Below are 20,169 nucleotides of genomic sequence, written 5' to 3'. Positions count from 1 at the left end.
TTATGGGCCACGTGTTTATCTGTATATGTCAATATAAAATTGGCTTCCACCCCTTACTCCTCTGACTTGCTGAATGTCCTTATCTGTGTCTACTGATAACGTCTATATAGTGAAAGTCCTTCTCACTAAGATATCTTCATATCTTGAGTGTGTGGTGTTTTTTCGTTTGTTTTGTTTTGTTCCCTGAGGACTATGAAAGTTAGCCTTGGAATTTTCTTCTGTGGTATTTGCCCTTTATTCATGGCTTGCTAGTAGATAGGAGCGTATGTTGTGAGGGTTTGCACTGTGTTCTTGTCCAGAATATGCTCTAACAATATGAAAGGCCTTTGAAATATTTTGAACCGTGAGTGGAACAAGAGAAATGGCAGTACCTGTCTCAAAAACAAACAAACAAAAAAACAACCTGAGAGAACAGACCCATATCAGAAAGCTTGTGGCTTGACAGCTGCCATGAGCTTGGGGGAGAGGTTAGCTTATGCTAAGGAACATAGGCACATTCAAAGAAATAGAGTAAGGCAGGTATTTAGTTCAGGGACATATCAATCTCTGTGGCTAAAATATTTTGTATGTTTTAAAGTTTTGAAAAAAACTCTCATTGCTTGTGACCAGTGTATATACCCTGATATGTTCTGACACGGTTCAATATGTGCCTTCAATATACTGATGCTCTGCTTCCACGGTTCATCCTGCCACGTTTCATTATGTGTTTAATGTCAGAATTTATCGCTGTTTAGTACTTCAGTTTCTTTTTCCTTCCTCTCCAATACTGGTGTTGAGTGAAAACACTCCAATGTTTGGTATACCCTTCACCCCTTCTTTTCCTAGTGAATCCTGTAATGTCTCTTTGTTGCTGGGAATGTATAGCATGTTAGATGGACTCATTTTAAGAGTTCCTTCTTGTGCAATTTGCCTTTTAATTTTTCTTGAGTACTGGCAAGCTCAAATAATGAGTCATGCAGTCCTCTTTGATAGAAAAGGAACAAGAAATGTAAGAATTTCCGTATCAGATTAAACCCATGTTCAGACTCTCAGTTTCCAGTGCCAAAAACTAGATACTTGTATAATAACTGGTTCATTTGAGATGTGTCTTCCAAATTCCTGATAGTAAGTTATTGGGTTAGATCTTAATATTTAAGCTTACTTTATTTTTGTTATTTCATAAATCCCATTTAAATCCTGCTATGTGTTCTGACTGCTGGTGAAGTAACTACGGGGTGGTTATCTGATCATCTGGGGACAGCTGTTAGTTGGTGAAAACAGCTTCAGATGGCTGAAGTGCCCATCAGGTTTGTTCTTGCCTCTTCGCTATACTGCGATCTGCTTTTGCACCCCTTCCCAACTTAATATATATGTGTAGGTGGAGGGCAGGTATAACCTTTTACTAGGCAGGTAATTGCTCTTAACTGCAGTGGAAGTTATATGCCCAGGTGAGACTGAGCTATGGCTTAAAGATTTTCATTTTTTTTTCCTACCTTGTTTAATGGAAGAGTGACTTGCTCTCCAAGGTGCTGCTGTTCAGATGGCAACTGTTAGATCCTGTTTTATTGATGCATCACTGGTTCAGCTTTAAGCCTGGGCACTCTCTTTTTCCTATAATTCTCTTTCTCTCTCAAAAGGCAATATTATATTGATTGATACATGTGACATAAGGCTGTTTCCTAGTTTCCTTTCAGTGGCTGCTTTTAAGAAAGCCTTTCACCTATTTACAGAACGTGTATACATTTTTATCTCTCTGAAGGTCTTCTGTTGTTTTTCACACTGGACCAAGATGATCAGCTGAGCTGGGTTGAAGCAAAAGCCTTTTTTTCCACGTATTAGAGGTATATCCTAGAAGTGAAATAAAGGCTGTTTTCTTCCCCTCTGTTGGGTTTAAAGGATCTTACCCAGAAGAATATTGTCATGGCACAGGCTTTGCTAAAGATACTGAGCAGCTTTTAAATAAGCAGATCTTGAAATTAAAAGTTCATTGTAATGAAATCATATGAAACGGGAAGATGAATCTCCCAAGTTAATGACAGTACACATTTCAAACAACATACCCAGGTGTAACTCTGCTCGTTATTTTGGCTTTCATAATAGTTCTAGCTATGGAAATGGATTTTTGTAAATACATAGTAGTGACATTTTTAGTTTTATTTTATTGCGCTGTTGAAGCGTCCATTTAAGAAAACAATTTATTTTAATACTTCTTGTTTCATTATAGTATAAGATCATAGCTGTTAAGATCATAGCTGTTGAAGCTTTTCTAACCTGCAAATACACGTCTTCTGAATTTCATGCCTGTGCCGTGAATTTACGCACAGAGTAGCCTTCACTGATTGCTTCGTAGTGTGACTAACCATAACGTTTGAAGCAGACTTTTGCTGTCTGTAGATTAGCATTTCATTTGATATTTGTGCCAAATGTTATATTTCTACTCAATGCAATCTAAAAATGCACAACTCCACATCTAATTATTTTTACTGAACCAGAAACAAGAATCCCAGCTGTGTTGACGTTACTCCTATCACTCAATTCTTCGAGATCCTTGGAGTGGGGTCAAAAATTAGGCATCAGAATAGCAGCAAGATGTGCAAACTCATTGTTGCATGCTATGCCACCTCACTAGTTTTGGACAATCAAATCCATGTCAGAATATTGGGTGTCAGCTTCCCTTTTCTTTACCAGTGCATCCCTGCCTAGATTGGAAGGAAGTCTTTTTCTGGCTAAGTACCACAGTTTGTGTTGACAAACAAGTTATTAATAGCATTTCATTTCTCTTTAGTAATAAAAAATACCAATATTTGACGGTGATTCATCCTCCTGTAAAATCACAGAATGCTCTGTTGCAGGCTGCAGAGCCAGAATAAACCCTGGCAGAAGCAGAAATGAACAAACTCCTCTGGCTCTGCATTTTAAGCCAGAAGTCTGCTAAACCTCCTGTCCTATCTTGGAGCTTAGTCTCTGTAACGTGTACTGAACTGAACCTCTTTTTGTGAAGGTTAGACAGGAACAGCCTAGGAAACTAAGCGGAGCTTAAAAACTCCCTTGCCCAGGTGGAACAGTCTGCAATCAGACTGGCTCTCCAGGGGTGGAAGGCCAGAAAATTCCCTACTGCATGGCCTGACTTCTATTTTGAAACACATGTGTACATAGGAAATCTACTTATAATAAATGCTAGTTATTTTTAAATGATTTCCCAAGCTGTTCATGTACAGTTTAGAGTTATTTCTAAGTGCCTCATAAGGAGCAGGGATAGTTAATAGCTTGAATCCCAATGAAATTTCTGTTATCAGCTTTTGGTTGGTGGATGTCTAGTACACTAGCAGTACCCTTCATTTTCCATGGCGAAGGAGAAATACTCTGTCATTTTCCTAGCTGGTATGAAAAGGATCTCTGTTATTTTCCTCACACCCCTGGCAAAGAGAGGAGGAGTGGGACTCTGGTACTGTACCCCTGTTCCAGGCGTTAGCTGGGAAAGCCACGTGAGGTGGAGAAGGGCATTTCTACATGTCCTCCCTTACCCCCAGCTTTGTGGTTACTGTGAAATGTAGATTTAGCTCAACTGTCCTCTCATTTCAAGATTTTGTTCATCATTCTCTCATGGCTCTGATACATCTCTCTGCTGATCAGGTGCTGAGTAGCAAGCTGCCACTGATGAGCACCTTCTCAAGTTTTCTGTCTGTAGGCTCATTAAGCCAGGAACACATTGTCTGGTATTTCCGTTCTCATTAATTTCTTTAAAAAGGTAATAAATTTGTTCTGAAAGTAATGGAAAAAAATGAAAACAAAGGCTTAAGCCTACTTTCTCCAAGAAGCTTCCTAGTTAGTGAGTGGGGAGTAAAGATCTCATCTAAATTAACAAGCAAATAAGTGGAAAGTAAATTTTTATTAAATATTAATAATCTTAAATATTAATCTTAAATATTTTGGAACTCTACTTCATAAACTCCTAAGCAAGTTGAAAGAAGAAATTGAAAACTTCTATTCTTAAAGCCTTCTGTTTGTTTGTTTGTTTGTTTGTTTTTTTTTTATCTTATCTGAAACTTATGCACTGATTTTCTTGTTTGCATTTCATTTTTTTCATTTTTAAAAAAAGGTGCAACGGAGGATTTGGAGGCATAACTTGACTGGTGTTTAAAAAAAACACACAAACAAACTAAAAACTAAAGACACTTTGAATAGAATGAGATGCTTGCATCACATTAAGGCATTGAAGTACCCCTCAGCTTCATTTTGGAAACTGTTTTGCAAAATAACATATACACATTGAATTTCCATCTGTGTTCTTATGATTCCAGCTACCACATTACCTGAGATGTTTCTATCACCATATTTCTACCGTGTCTCTGTCTGTCTCACAAGGGTTAGACATTGTTATGACTTGAGAAGAAATTTCTTGTCCTTTATTGCTTTCTTTGTGAGCCTGATGTAATGTCAGCTCGTATCGTAACTATGATTCCTGGCCAAAAAGTAAGTTGCAAAACACTTCTCAATTTTCATGCCTAATTACTGCACTTCTCCAATTTCATGCTTCATTACTTTTATGAGAGCTGAATGTTTTCTGTGAGGATGTTGTGTATGGAACAGGGTTTGTCCTTCTGTGCTGACAGCCAGCAGAAGTTTTGGGGGAGAATCCTAAGGACTGGGACTGCAGGGCGACTGTGAGAAGGGAGTTGTTTTTTTCCTTTCAGCTCATTCAGTCATCAGTGGTTCTGCTCCCTTTAATAGCTAGCATCAAACGTCACCTTCAAATTTGGCAAGCTGATCCCTTACTTGGGTTAAAGTTAAAGCCTATTTTGGCACTGGGAACTGAAAGAGCTCATTCCAGAAGAGTAAAGTTGGAAAGAAGTTAGCAGGGCTGCCTGCCAGTGCAGCAGATCAGTCCAGTATGCTTCATGCTGACTCTTAGATATATAACTTTTCTTAAACACCATAAAGTAGCTGTTAAACAACTATCTGATGTGCTTGCCATTAAGCATAATCTGAACAAATAGCACATAAAAAATGTTAGATTTATGAAATCCCGTTCGTGGTACTTATTATAGGACTGCGTTCAGGCAAAGAGTTGAAATACTTCATTAGGTGTGTAATGACATGTATCAATGAGAACCATAACATAATTTTTAAGAAACCCAGTACTACCTTTAAGATTCACTTTTTATTTCTAAAATAGTCTCATTTCTTGATTTCTATGTATGTTTGAGTTTAGATGTCATTTTTGTTCTTTCCTCCCCCCCTACATGGTAACTCTGACCTCCTTAATTTTTCCAGAGGGAAGCTTATCATCCTCATTAAAGGGATGGCAACGAGGTATCCCTCCTGTTCTTTCTAAACAATATGGGTAAAACGCGAGTTACTACTAGACTGTTCCTAATGGCTGGTGGCGATCCCTTCAGTTGGGCTCCTCTCTGGCAGTGGCCACAGGGAGGCATGCACGTGGCAGCGTGCACGTTGACTCCTGTACACTGCTAACAGCCTGGTGTTGGGGCCTTGCCTGTGGCCCTGGTAGAAGTGGATGGGAATGCTTTTTGGGGGCCTTATTACTGTTTGTCTGGGGCCTTTTGCAGTAGTCAGGGTAGTTTCTTCACCCCAAACATCTTGAGAGGGCAAAGACTGCAGTGTTGGCTATGGTTATGTCTTTTTTTTTTTGGGGGGGGGGGGGGGGGGGTGCATGGGCTGACAGCTGGAGGGGTGCCTGCATGTAGGCCAAAATCAACTTAACAGGATGCCAGTGGTAGCTAACTGTATGTCTCGTGCTGCCTTACGTGACACAAGCCAAGCGTTGGCAACGCAAACAAGGCTGGGTGGCTGTCTTTCTGAGGGAAGTACAGTGATGAAAGGCAGGGGAACAGTCAACAGAAGTGACAGAAGGAATGTTAGCTTTTTGGGAGCAGGGTACGTTAATCTGTAGTTCGTTAGTTTGTGAAATGGCATTAGTTGTAGATCCTCAGTGGCTGTTGTCTGCCAGTGTTTCAGATGTACCCAGTCAGCTCCTGCTGGGTACATCTTACTAAGGTGTTGCATCTTCTCAACTTCCTTTTTTTTGGGGACATGCATTTTGTCATTGTTATCCTAGTGTCAGTCACGGTATGCGACCTACTGTGTGCAGAGTCTAAATCGGGCACAGGATGCTGTGCTATGCTAGGCTAACTCATAGGAATATATATTGTAATTTTAAAAGTGTGGTCTTTAAAGAAGAGCAACTACAGGTCCAACAGAATTAGCCCTCATCTACTTCTTAACTAAACAAGATTAAAAGGCAAATTATAGGAAGAGGAATATTTGTGTGGACGTTGCCTGTGCTGCTACTTGAGAAGGAGCTGACTGATCTGCAGCCCTTCATGGGACAAAAATTCTAGACAACTTTGCAAGGTTCAAGACTAGGAACAGATCTACAGTATAATTTGTGTTGACTAGAGAAATCCCTCAGGCATGAGATGGTAACAGTGTTTCTCTAAGAAAAAACACTTTTTGAGGGGATTAATAAAATATTTCTTTTAGTTCTTACTGGACGATAAGAGAAACCTTGGAGTGGTGAGGTTTCTGCCAACTTCCATGAAAATCAAGTGCATGTGTCTAAGTGTGTTTGTGCATTTTCTCTCTGTGGAAACAAGCCTGTGTATGCTTTCCCCCTTCTGATTTATTTTTGTTGGTAAAAGTTTATATCTGGAAAAAGAATGAGAACTGAAGTGTCAAGGAAAGAACAGTGATTTCTTGGTAATCAAGAAAACGCCTATGTCTGTATGACTGCGATTTGTACTTCATTCATTAGTTACAGCCTTCATCTAGATGATCTTTAAATCGGATTTCCTTTTTTTCAGTTGTTCCCTATATTTTTTTTAAAAGTATTATTCTACCTCAGACATTAAGAATGGCCTCCATGGTAAATAATGGGTTGAAAAATTCTGCTGCTAGCTACAGAGTGCCTTTATGGAAGAGAAAAGCAAGGCAGGGAGCAAAATTGCCCATCCTGTATGGGGCTCCTTATTTTCTTCTTAAATTTCTCCCAGTTTTGATATGTCTGTGGTCTCCCAAGAGATGAGATTTTGTACACAAACAACTGATGAGCTCACAAGTAAGGACAACAATACAGCTCTTTGGGGTCCAAGTGCCAAACCCTCCAAATATTTTCTCTAAGAGACCAGCATTAAAAAAAAAAAAATCAATTGTCATCTTATGTTCCATAAACTACTGTATTTTATATCTGTTTTTCTTTCGTCCTGTGGCTTGGGTTTAGCATTATAGCAGCAGTTGCTATGGCAGAGTTGGCCGTGTTTACCGGGTCATGACAAACAGCAACAGCTGAAAGACAAATACGGCACTCAGTTTTAAGTATGAGGTGGGACGGGAGCCAGAGATCAGCAGCCTCAGATTGTAGCTAGCCACAAAGCTGGATCCTACAGTCCTGACGTGTGCTGCTCTTACTCGGGCTTAATTCTAAAATTAAGCTCATACGTGAACTCTTTTCCTAGTTTTAATCTTGGTTTATTTCTGCACATTGAAAGGACACCATTAACTTGTGCACAGACATAAGTTTCTTAACAGCAAGAGAAAATGCCAAATGAGTGTAATTAATTATGCTTCTCACACCTTCCCTGATTGTACCTTTTTCCTTGCCTTTATTCAGTAAATTTAGGAGCAAGAGTACGGCTTTCAGAAAATGGTTGGAAAAAATGGCTTTATTGTGAGAGAGGATTTAACTGTATCAGGGGCAAACCTAACAGAAACATAGCTATGACAAACGTCTCAGTTTTATTGAAGAGTATTTACTGCATCTGAAATAGCTACTGTGGAAACTGTCGGGTGTATATATGCAAACACAGAGTCTTAAAACTAGCATTTATACATCTCCTATTGCTGTACTCTGGCATGTGTGGAGTTAAGATTCATACTGTAGTTGAGAACTTTAGCTCTTGAAGTTTTCTAGTAGTGTAGAAATCCAGGACAAAAATTGAGGGTAATCTTTCCGTAGGGATTACCCTCGAAGGGAAATTCTCTCTCTACAATGTGAAGACAGGTAAATCAGCATGTAGAACAAGTGCCTTTAAACGCAAGTAAATCCCTTCTTCCTCACAATCCTTCCCCCTTCTGATAAAAAATATCAAAGTTCAGGAAACTCAAAAACACAAAGTGTCCCTGGAGGTTGGATTTTCTTCTTGCCTGCCCGTCACATCTCAGCAATTTCTGTTTTGCATTTTCCAGACCTTAAAAATGACTTGCCAAAGTCTTCCCATGTGAGAGAATGTCAGGATGTTTTACCTCAGCACCTCCTAACCAACATTAATCATGTGCTGCATAAGGTGTTAGTTAGCACGTATTTTATGGCCTGCTGCAGGAGGCATCTTCCATCTGTGGAAGTTTTGGGTTTTAGGTAATGATGACCAAGCTGCTTGGTCAGGTTAATGGTTTGACGATGATTCTGAAGGTCTCTTCCAATGTAGATGACTCTGTGATAGCATGCTGCAGGTAGTGCCCTTAGATGTCTGGATTAGGTGATGCAAGAGGTAGAGTGTAACCTTGAATGGGTTAAAACAGATTTCTCGTGTCTTCCAGTTGTAAAATGGCTCCTCCTTCCATGCCTTGCTGTCTTGCCTTCAGCAATCCTCTCGGGGTCAATAGGAAGAGGAGGAGTGGGAGAACAGAAGGGAGTAGTGGCTGATGCCCTTCTGAGCGGGCAGTAGGAGGCCTGCCGAGCCTGGAGGATCTCAGTCGGGTTGCCTTCTGTTGAAGTTGCTACAGCAGTTTGTCTTCCCCTGTTGGTCTCACTGTCTTAGCTGTCTAGCCTGATCTGGCTTCAACAGTTGCCTTTCTAAGACTTTCCTGGGCAAGATCATTAGTGGAGGCGCTGGGTACATGTGGTGAAGGAAGTGGCTGAGACGCACTACGTTAACTAGGCCATGTATCTGATCTGCAGGGCTTCCAGCAGCTCTCCCTGCTCTTGTCTGCCTCTGCTTCCCAAATGGACTGCTCTTTCTCCATGGGTAATCACCCTGCCATCCCCCTTTTGGGTGTTTTTTCTTCCCCCCCGCCCCCAGGCATACTTAGAGGCACAGATATTTGAGCAATGCAGGTTACCTGAGGTACAGCATGTGCCTGTGAAAATATCTGTGAGTGGCAGAGCTTAATCTAGTGACTTTCATCTGTATTAAAGTGATGGTTCAGACCTTAAAGGACCAAGGTTCAGACCTTAAAGGACAGGTCAGCTGCAGGGGGCTGAATCCTGGCTCAAACTGCTCGGTTTGTGGCCATGCAATGAGATAGGGGAGCAAAGAAAGAGCATGTTGCAAAAAATGAAGAGAGCTTGGATAGGAAGCAGTGCTTTAAGGTGCTGCCATGTATCAGTGATTTTTGCTACTAGAAAGTCAGGCTTTTTTAACAGCTTAAAACCCATTGGTTTTAAAATTAAAACTGTAATGATCAGAAATTATTATTGGATGCTGACATAGATTCAGGCCAATACTTTTTTCTGACTATTGCTTTTTAGAGCTCCCTTTGACTTAAATTATAGGTGCAAAAATCTTGTACCCCTCTTCAGGAGTCTGCTTGCTTCAGAACATAGGTGTGGATTAGTTGGTGGCTAGCAAGATGTGTGGCTTTTTTTTTTTTTTTGAGTCCTAGATGTTTTCCTATGGTCTTGGTGGGATATGACTTCAGTACTTCAGACTGTGTGTAGTGTTGCTTTGAGCCTTATACCTCAGAGCTGGCTCTGCCGGTAGCAGGTGAAGAGCATCTATAAATAGTGCACAGAGCTCTTCAATGGCATGTACGTGTTGCCCTCTACTACCTTAGGCATTTTGAACGCATTAATTTGTTCTCTTCTGTGGTTTAAGGGGGGGAAGGGCTGATGCTCACCTGTTCAAGTATTTCGCATTACATGTAGAAAAACACCTATCTATAACAGATGAATCAGTGGTGCTGTAAGAAAAGCCTTTAGCAGGTCCTGAGCCAAGGCAGTATTTGTACATGTTTCACGTTACAGTTGCGAGCGATAACCCCAGACCAGGAGCTGGGAAGCATCAGCTGGGGCACTGCATGCTCTGGGTGTATCTGGCAAATTGCTGCTGCCATGTGTCCGCCCCCCCAGAACGATGTGTTCAGGCCCCCAGTGCTTCATGCCCGCAGAGCTGGTTTCAGCTGCACGCTCAGCTCAGTCCTGGTGGGGGTAAAGTATCAAGAGTCACTGCGTGCAACTGTGGTAATTCTTCACTGGTGGAAACAGAAATAATGACATTATTCCTGTGTTATTTTTTAAAGTGGATCACTTTTTTTTTTTTTTTTTCTTCTGATGGATGGAAAATGTAGGAGGATTGCTGTGCTATGCATGCATGTGGGTGATGAAATCATGGCTTCAAAGTTTATTCGTGTTGGCAGCAAGAAACAAGTTGCTGAGCATCTCTTCTGAGGATAAACCTAGCAACGCATTTCTGGTCGTCAGTCAACACTTTTTTTTTTTTTTTTTTTTTTTCTCCTTCTTCTTCCCCCTGTGGTGTCACTTGTGATGTAATGGCACTGCTGCAGTGGAACCCTCCATGCACTAGCTCTGCAATTAGATATGACGTCCCTGTGCAAGGGCTGCTTGGCATTAGAGCTATTTTAGCACGCATGCTTTCTACTTTCTGGTAATATTAAATAGTGCGTTACAGAGCTTTGCTCCTTCCCGATGACTCTTAAAGAAGCAGAATTTAAATATAATACTAGAAGGCACAATTCTGTAGTGCTTTATTTTATATATGGCATTCATATTGATGCAAATGAAACAAGAGTTGGGAATTATGGGTGCAGAGCTGCTAAAGAATTAAAGTGCCCAATATTAACCAACAAGATTAAACCAAAAATCACACCTGCAGTATTTTTCAGGCTCTTCCATGGTTTCATCACTGCACATTAACCTGGAAACTTCTGTTTTTCTTTTTCTGTTTTGGAGTGACAAAAATACATGAGTAAGAGACCATATGTCACCAGCATTGCTTTCTTTGGCCTAAGTAGCTTGTGAATCAAAGACGTGCAAGCAGGATTTCATTCAGTTTTCTGTTTCCCTTTCAGTGAATGTTATCATATTCCGGGTAGATAAATAGAAAAAATACCAGTAATTTTCAAAGGAATGTGATTTCACTGTAATGACGAGAATGATAAATACTACTGGTCAGTTTTGGCTAGGACTTAAAGACTTAATGATCACACTAATTGGGACTGATAAAACTAAAAAGCGTTTCTTTTTGCATCCAGTCAAATAAATAGCATGGTGTTTGATACCTGTAGATCTGAAAACCTTCTTAGATATCTCCCCTGTTTACTGTATGTGGATGAGGCACCAATTGCTACCTATCAGTCTGGCAACTACTGGTTCTGTAAAATGTGTGGATTCAAGTTTGGATCTGATTGATACTTACTGGATGTAGCAAGGGATTATGCTGTATAAACATATTGAAAGGGCCAATAATTCAATTATTAAACGTGCTGTTGCAGCTTTGGAGTCACATAAAATTTGACTCCAGGTTAACTTGCCAATTAGATACTAGAGAAGGGTTCCTACTGTCTGCTGTGCCCTGTAGCGGGGGCAGTTACAGAAGGGGTTTCTGATCTCTGCCAGTACTCATAGTTTTTGATATAACAAAACCAACACAAAACAGACATTCAGTTGCTTCAGTGCTCCTTTCTTGGGCAATTTTCTTTCCAAACTAACATAGAAATTGTATTACCAATACAGTCTTGAGGAAAATTCAGGATCTATTGACTTCAGTGGAGTTTGCTGTTAACTGGAGCAAAGCCAGGGTCTCCCTTACAGCATTTATAGTTACATGGTGAATATACTTAGCAATGGCCTGAGGTCTTTCTAGAGCTGCTTACTTCATAATTCTAGCTTCATGTTAGCTCGTGCATTGCTTTCTCGAACCTACAGGAAGCACCTTGTGTTCCTGCCACGGTTCTGTTCATCAGCAGTTAAAAGTCAGCTAGTAAATGCCAGGCGTTGCAGAACGACAACGTGCTCCGCTTGGCACAGGCAACAGAATGTTAAAACTGTGGGGGTGACCCTTCGCTCGGGCTGGGGTATATCATTACCTTGAAATGCTCGTGCATTGCTCTCCCTGGTTTGTTGGTGTCTTGTGGCAGCGGTTGGTTTTGTTTTGAAGTGGCCTTTGCCTCCCATTGAGGTGATGAACAGCAGACGGAATGCTAGCTAAAGGGTAGGCAAAGCAATCTGTTGCTTCTAGGGAAGCTCTGGTTATGTGACCTATGTATTCCTAAGGCAGCACAGCTGTGTAGAAATCCATGTGTTGTCCTTTAATTTTTTGTCAGTTTACATTTTCTGACTAAAACATTAACACTACTGTTTTTCCCTGGTGTCGATGACTTGGTATTCTTATTACAATGATTTATCTATTCCCTTTTTCTTCCTTTCTTATTAAGTTTCATCAGCAAAGAGGATGCTACTTCAATCGTTAACCACTCAGACCCTTAACCATTCAGAAATTCTCTGTGTATTTACACTGTTTAATACATCCTTAGCATTGCTTTTTTTGGGGAAGTGGGGGTGATAGGGCATCTGTAAGAATTACTGTGACTATACCAACCAGTTCTTGTGCTTCCTGCCTTTATTAATATTAGGCTACCTTTTCTAGGAAAACAAACAAAACCCAACAAAACCACTTTGTTAAAGCACAGTATTTGCTACTCCTTAGTTTGTACAGGTCTATGGTGCCAGGCGGTGCTTTAGTGACAGCCTGCAGTGATTCACACAGTGAGAAAAGGACAAACTACATGACATTTGCTTGTATAATCAATCTACTATTAGTTTATAGAGCTGTAAGAAGACACACATGCAGTGGGTTTAAGCTAACCTAGCACTGCAAGGATATGTTTACCTCAGGCGTAATAGTTCTAGCTAAATAAGGCCTTGGCCAGGTTGAAATCACTCCCAGCAGAGGCAGTGTTTGTGCTGATGGAGGAGTTCCTGTGCTGGTGCTTTAACAGCCTAGCTAGTGGAAAGACAAAACCATGTATGTCAGGCCTGAAGAAATAGGTCATTTGTGTCAGGATGCAGCTTGCTGTTCTGCTGTGTTCTTCAGAGGTAGAAGCCCAACACAGCTGGGAGGAAACCAGCCAGCAGCGGAGGCCAGTGTGAGCTGGAGAAGCAGGACCAAGGCGCTACCTGAGGCACTGCTAATAGCTGCGTGACTGCTCAGGGAAAGAAAGGCTGCTGCCTGCGTGCTCTACTTCTTTGTGTGTTTTGTCTTTGGCAAAGAAAACCTTGCTGTTTGAACAGAGGTATTAATTTGGGAAAGTTCAGTGTTGCAGGCAGAGCCCCGAGCGTAAGATGTTCCCCCAAACCTGTATGTTCTTAAATCTTAATGCTGTGCTGTCACTACAGAGGAGTTCATGGGATCATTGAATATCTGAGTTGGAAGGGATCTACAAGGGTCATTGAGTCCAACCCCTGGCTCCACATAAAACCACTCAAAAATCAGACCATGTGTTTGAGATCATTGCCCAAACACTTCTTGAACTCTGTCAGGCTTGGTGCTGTGACCACTGCCCAGTGCCCAACCACCCTCTGGGTGCAGAACCTTTCTCTAACCCCCCAGCCTGACCCTCCCCTGTCCCCACTCCATGCTGTTCCTTCGGGTCCTGTCGCTGTCCCCAGAGAGCAGAGCTCAGCGCCTGCCCCTCCACTCTCCTCGTGAGGGAGCTGCAGGCCGCCATGAGGCCTCCCCTCAGCCTGCTCTGCTCGGGCTGGACAAACCAAGGGACCTCAGCCCCTCCTCATAATGTCTTGCTCTCTAGACCCTTCACCATCTTCATAGCCCTCCTTTGGACACTAACAGTTTGTTCTTCTAATTGTGGGGCCCAAAACTGCACAGTACTTGAGGTGAGGCTGCACCAGCACAGAGTTCTTGTTTTGCTCTTAAGGAAAGGCTTAGGGTGTGGGAACTTCTGATGGATACACAGGGCGTCTGTTGTGTATTTCACTGTTGTGCTTCAGGAGTGAAAGCTAACACTGGCAACAGAAGAATTACCTCTGACTAGCATTGTCAAAAAACAAAAAGCCCAGAGTGTTGCTTTTGGGTTCGAGAGTTTTAGGGATGATGCTAAAGTGGACTGATAGGGAACAGTGTGGACAACACTAGTTGCCCATATATATATCCTGCGTGCACTTGGTGGTGGGGAAAAAAATCTCAGTACAAGGACAAATTGGCTATTTGTATACAAGCTTGAATAGTTTTGTAACACTTCAGTAGTATGTCATACACACTATATACACTGTGAGAAATGATGGGGGGAAACAGTCTTTTACTCCAAGCAAAATTTATTAGAAGTCTATTCAAGAAAAAAAAACAAACAAACACAGAGACCTTTTGCTTGTAGGAATTCAAAGTCAGTTACCTGAAAGCCAGGTATGAAAAACCTGTATTTTTCTAAAATCAGATACAGAGTAGAAACAGTACTTTTTAAATATCACAGGCAACAGATGTTTAAGTCTTCAATCATAAATGGCATCAAAGATAGGTATTAATCTCACAGCAAAGCTGCATGCAGGTCTAGTTTAAAATTGAAAGCCTCTGAAATATAAAGCTTTTGCCATGAAATCTGCAATAATAAAGGTATGCTGCACAAAGATGTTTCTTTACCTTTGTCTTAATGACATTTCTCAGTAATAAAGACATATGTACATTTAGATTTGGCTGGTAAACCATATTTTAATTAGTAAAGTTTTGCATAAAATGCTATCTTACAGAATTGCACTATCCAGATGTGCTTATGGTAAATAGAGCAAGAAAAGAAAAATGCATTGAAATCTTCTGTATGTGAAGAGGGCAAAGATCAAATAAGGAACTTATTTTTTTTTTCTTTTAAATCAACAACCAAATGGCTCTGTACAAAAAGGCAAACATATGTACAAAATGCTACAGAGACTACATACATGTTGATAATTTCAATCCTATACCCATGAGAAACGCAGTAGAAGCTTTTGCCATCTATTAAGGTGCTGAAGAAACCAAATCTGATTTTATTATTATTATTTTTTATAAAGCCATAGTTGTCATCATCCTGTGACTTAATTTCATATGCTATTTATGCTTACCTTTGCTTATGGAAAATTGTGTGTTTTCAAATACTTATTTCATTCAGGAAAAAAAACAAAAAACAAGAACAAAACTCTAAAATGTATCAGTTTTAATAGTTGTGATTTTTTTCTGTACTAAATCCCTAAAAAAGAATGTGTAACTCAGGTTTTGTTAACATAGATATTTATATATTTATATATATATATAGTGAAATAAATCAGTACATGATACTTGTGAATATTTTTAGGTGGCTATGTTAGAGGAAAAAAAAATCCTTTGCACTAACACTGTTTACTTTCTGCTTCTTAAAATTCCTGTGATACATAAAAACACTAACCTCTCAAATTTCATGTTGCTGACTATTACGACACTTTGATTACAACCATTTAATGTCAGACATCATTAGCAGGTTATTATTGTCTATGCTTAGATCATTGTCTCTTCATGAAATCCTGTTTCCCGAGGTTTTACATATCTTGCACTTCTTACCTTATAACAGAAAACACTATAGCTTTAATAGGGTAAAAAAAGGGTTTATCCAATACCATTGCACCTTCAGAACACTTGCAGTTCTTCCGTTTTTTACTACACTTGCTTGAGATTTTACAGTCACTGTGCATATATTACAACATACAAGTGCAGGCAAAAAATCTATATTATAATTTGTCATTGTAAACCAGTACAATAGGCAAACCTGTGATACGGCAAAGTGAAAGCAACAAATGCTGCCAAGCTAACAAGAACGTGGAAACTCAAAACTTTTTTTTTTTTTTTAAGTTGTAAACAGCAACTTCCCCTCTGTTGTACATGCATGCTGAAATTTTGTATTTTCCATGGTATTTCATACCACAAATGTCTCAAATGAATTTCTCCCTCTCCCTGCACACCTCCCATGGCCATTCGTCTGTGTACCCATCACCAGGCTTTTCCTATTGCGTTTCAAATGAAAAGACTTTTTAAAGCAGGGAGTACTTAAATGTTGAACCGATTCCTCTTGCTTCAGAAAAGCTTAATCATTCAGACTGCAGTCGTTGCTGTAATACTGCTGGAACGGTTTGGTGGATGGGATGGGATGAGGATGAACTGGGTGGCCTCTATTTGAGACTGCAAGCAAGAAAACAGAAGGCCAGTGTAGCATGTTTTCTAGCAGCTTTATGCAGATGTGTTGCAGAGATGCAGCATAAATAAGCAGGAAAAAAAATTCACAGCCTCTTGACATAGTTTCCAGGGAAAGTACCAAAGAATTTGGTTCTTCTTGAGGTTCCTGAAATTAGAAGCAATAGATAAAAGATGGGAATAAGAACAGGAAATCACTGTGTAAGCATGGCCTTTAAATTTTTGGTTAACATTTCACAAACATGTCTACTGTTCTTTACAGTCCAATTACATTGTTTTGAATTTCACTTGTGAGTTGTGAATTTTAACAAATTATAACTGCAGGGAGGAAAAAGCAAAGAAAGGGGCATATTTGATTGAATAGCCTGATTGGATTTAGCACAGATTTTAATGTGCTGAAATTTTGGCTTGATACATAGAAATCATTTAATTTAAACAACATCAATTGTTTGCAATTAAATAATTTGGATTTTTGAAATGCTGAGGACTAGTAAGATGATAAAAAAGTTAGCCACTGTGTGCATGAGGGTTTATGCAATGATTAAGCCACCTTGTCTAGACCTAGGTATGAAATCTGTTTGTTCAGTAACAGTTGGTTCTCACAAACAGCCAATTCTGTAGTGGTATTCATGCAAGTTGTAAATTATCATTTTTATTTTTTTTATGAAGAGAGAAGTAATACACGCCCCACTTTGTGTCATGTGGGAGTGACAACAGCGCTGTACAACAAACTGGAGGCACATGTCCATTTATGTCACCAAATCCAAAGTACACAAGTGAAAAATCACCCATTAACATCAGAGGATTTTGGTGGGGATTTCTCCCGATAAAGCCAGGTTCAGGTTTGTTACATTGCATACCAAAATTAATCAGTTTATGAGACACCAAACAAACAGGGCAGCAGAGTTCAGGAATAAAAAGTAAATGAAAAAGGAAACAAATTAAAACATACCCACAAACCATCCATCATCACATTTTTCCATCACATCAATGATATCTCCCTCTCTGAGCTCCAATTCATCTTCGTTCCTAGGAGTATAGTTATATAGAGCCTGAAACCTTAAATAGGACAAACGATGCATTTTAAAAAGAAGAAAGAGCTCTTCGCACCTTTGTTAAAGAAGCTGGTTTAAACATTAACTCATAAGTAACACGCCCTTCAGGTACAGGGGTTTCTTTTGCCTGGTGGAGGACATCAGGGCTAGGTACTTATTACAGCAAACACCCTACTTTATCTGAGGCAATTGCGTGCACCTCGAGTACTGAGAGCAGCTTCTGCATTTGGGCCTCCCTTCAGGCAGGCTTTCCTAAAGCTGCCCTCTCGCTGGTGGGACAGCCTTTGCTAGCCTGTGGTTTTTCCTCTGTCATGCTAAAGTAGGAACAGGTCAAAATGTTACCTGTTTACCCGCAGGGCTGAAGGGGATGGTCTTCCAAAAGGCTTCTGTACTAAAGGAAGAGGAGGTATGGTAGTGAAAGTGAGAAAAAAAATTCTGGGAAGGGCACCTGAATGATACGCAGAGGTAGTGAATAGAAAAGGAGGGAAGCTGGGCAGGTGAAATGAGAAGAAACAGGTTCTACACTGACAGGTACATCCGAGGTACCTGGTCAGTTGCAAGTTTAGTGTATGCCCATATACCTCGTGGGTATAGAGGTCTCTGGGCCTGCCTTGAAAATGCCCAACTGTCACAGCAGCCTCAAAGCTGGACAAGTAATGAAAAAAAAAAAAAAAGATTACAATGGGAGAAGTGGTAGAGGAAAAAATACGTGTGAGCAGTGCCTCCCTTCAGAAGGGAGCTAAAAAGAAGAAGAATGGGTAGGGGCAGTCATGTGTGAAAGAAGGTGAAGCATCCAAGACTCCGACCAAAAACAGGTTGAGGGCAAGGCTATATAGAGGAACTTCTTGAGTTCTTAAAAACAAACAAAAATTTCAGAGAGTGAGGGAGTGTCTTGAGTCCAACTGGGAGACGCAAGGATGGAAATTAAAGCACTGTTCAGACCCTCCCCTCTGCCAGGGGCTGCAGTTCAAAGGATGTGAGGTGGATAATTGGAAAGAGCTACGAGACTGGGACGTTTCTTATTTTTCATTTCTCGTCAGCTTTTAATTGAGTTTCTTGGAACTGAAAGAACAGCAATAAACTCCTAGCGGGGGGAGCTGCGGGTGCTTAGCCAGACAGCCCGTGGGAAGATTGCAGCAGAAGCCCATGAGCCCCGCAGAGCTGGAATCTGCCTGCTTCCTAACCATCTGCGCACAGCGATGGCTCTGCATGTAAAGGAGCAGGGTACAACTGCAGGAATTATAGAAGGGAAAGAGTTCTGATTTCCCACTGCTGAAACAAAGCATCATCCTCGTGATGCCCATTTTTTTTTCTTAGCAACAGTTCACTGGCTGAAACTGAACATCGCTGCTTTTCCTCTCCCCACTAAAAACACAGTAACTCCCCCTTTGATGTGTTCCTACAGAAAATGCCTGGATGATAACAGAGCTAATGGAAAAGTTTTTTTTTTTTTTTTTTTTTTTTTTTTTTCCCCTCTCCATGGCTTAAATGAGACTTAATTCAGTAAAAAAAATCCCGTTCCTGAAAATCCCATTTGAAAATCATATATACAGTAAGGTGCTAGGCTTGGTGTAATGATGGTCTTCTTGAATAAAGCATACTTATTTTTCACAGTGCTGATTTGGAGAAACAAAAGGCAATGTTCCAAGAAAGTTATTTTTAACTTAGTTTCTCATGACTGGCAGTTCCCTCTCCATATCTGAAAAGTCTGAACTTGTACTTTAATCATACTAACCAAATGAAACAGGACGGTCATTTAACCAATTACCTTTGATAATTTGCCTAGAGCAAATAAGAACAATCTGTGCAAAAATTAAATGGTAATACTGTTTTCTGTCATGGTTATCACTATTCCAGGAAAGCAGAGCTATGATAATATTCCAAAAATGATTAAATACAGCTCCCAAAGATACAGGAATTGCAGATGTACTGTGTCATGAATAGGATTCAAGCCAATTACTTAATCAAATACAGTAACAAAAACCTCCTAATTAGCACTCTTCATACTTCAGAAATCTAGTTTTAATAATTTTTAGCTAATCCATTTCAATAACTCCTTTTGTAGTCGTTTCATTCACTCTTTGCTAATCTAGGATTTTTTTTAAATACAAAAACTACTATTTAAATACTGACAGAATACATATTCAAGACAACAGTTACTTCACAATTTAAATTTATTTCTGTTTGTTATTTTAGGATTGAGTGACTTTAGTCATGAACTACTAAAATTATACTGAACAAAATTAATTAGATAATTATTGTTTGCAAAACAGAGAGAGGTGCTTCAGTACACTCAAGAATTCTAACAAAAGCTTGAGAAAAATGGGTTCAGTGAGACTGAAAGCAGAATACCCAGTTTTCATTATACATTATATGTGGTCTTGGTATTTGGTAACTGTTTCCTCCTCTTTTCTTGTCATTTCTTCAGTTTAACCATTAAATATTCTTAGATGCTAAGCCTTAATTACACTTAGGAGAACTCATCTAATAGGGCTTCTTCCAAAGCTCTCTGATGCTAGAGGAAGAAGGGCTACTACTTTCAATGATCAGTGGAGCAGGATTAAAAAAAAAAAAGTAATTCAAAAGGATCTTGCATTGAACTTGGATTCTATAGTCAGCACTGAAACAGTCTTACATGCTTTATCTTGAGTTCTTACATTGTTTGTGAAAATACAACCTGAGCTCTAGGTTCTCCAGTTTCTAACTTTTAAGTTGCATATGTAAATACTACCAAAAAGCCTGATCCTGTATTCCCGTAAATAACATTATCAAGTTATTTTTTCTCTCCGTTAACATTCAGAACTGTTTCTGAAGAATCTGTGTTGTCAGTAGAGCAGATGAGTTGGATTAATGCTAAGTCTTTAACTGGGATTCTGCTGAGATGTAACAAGGGAGAGAACAACAACAGAATAAGTCAAACTTCGGTTCTACAAAATTCTTACCCCTTTTAA

The 20,169-nt window shown here is 40.0% G+C and overlaps 1 protein-coding gene across 7 annotated transcripts in view; it reads right to left on the bottom strand.

The window, feature by feature from the left end:
- Positions 1–14,332: 14,332 nt before the first annotated feature.
- The window catches only part of SORBS2 (sorbin and SH3 domain containing 2), a gene marked incomplete at its 5' end in the record, with an annotated part of 156,767 nt that continues 150,930 nt past the window's right edge, over positions 14,333–20,169 (bottom strand). For all 7 annotated transcript variants that reach the window (XM_084286703.1, XM_084286704.1, XM_084286702.1 and 4 more), the window contains 2 exons: positions 14,333–16,311; positions 17,116–17,222. In XM_084286703.1, coding sequence (XP_084142829.1) covers positions 16,250–16,311; positions 17,116–17,222 — 169 coding nt within the window. In that variant the 3' untranslated portion in view covers positions 14,333–16,249. The remainder of the gene's footprint in view (positions 16,312–17,115; positions 17,223–20,169) is intronic.

This window comes from Netta rufina, assembly GCF_964035555.1.
Source record: "Netta rufina genome assembly, chromosome: 4".
NCBI classification, from domain to species: Eukaryota; Metazoa; Chordata; class Aves; order Anseriformes; family Anatidae; genus Netta; species Netta rufina.
This window is presented reverse-complemented; position numbering and strand designations above follow the sequence as displayed.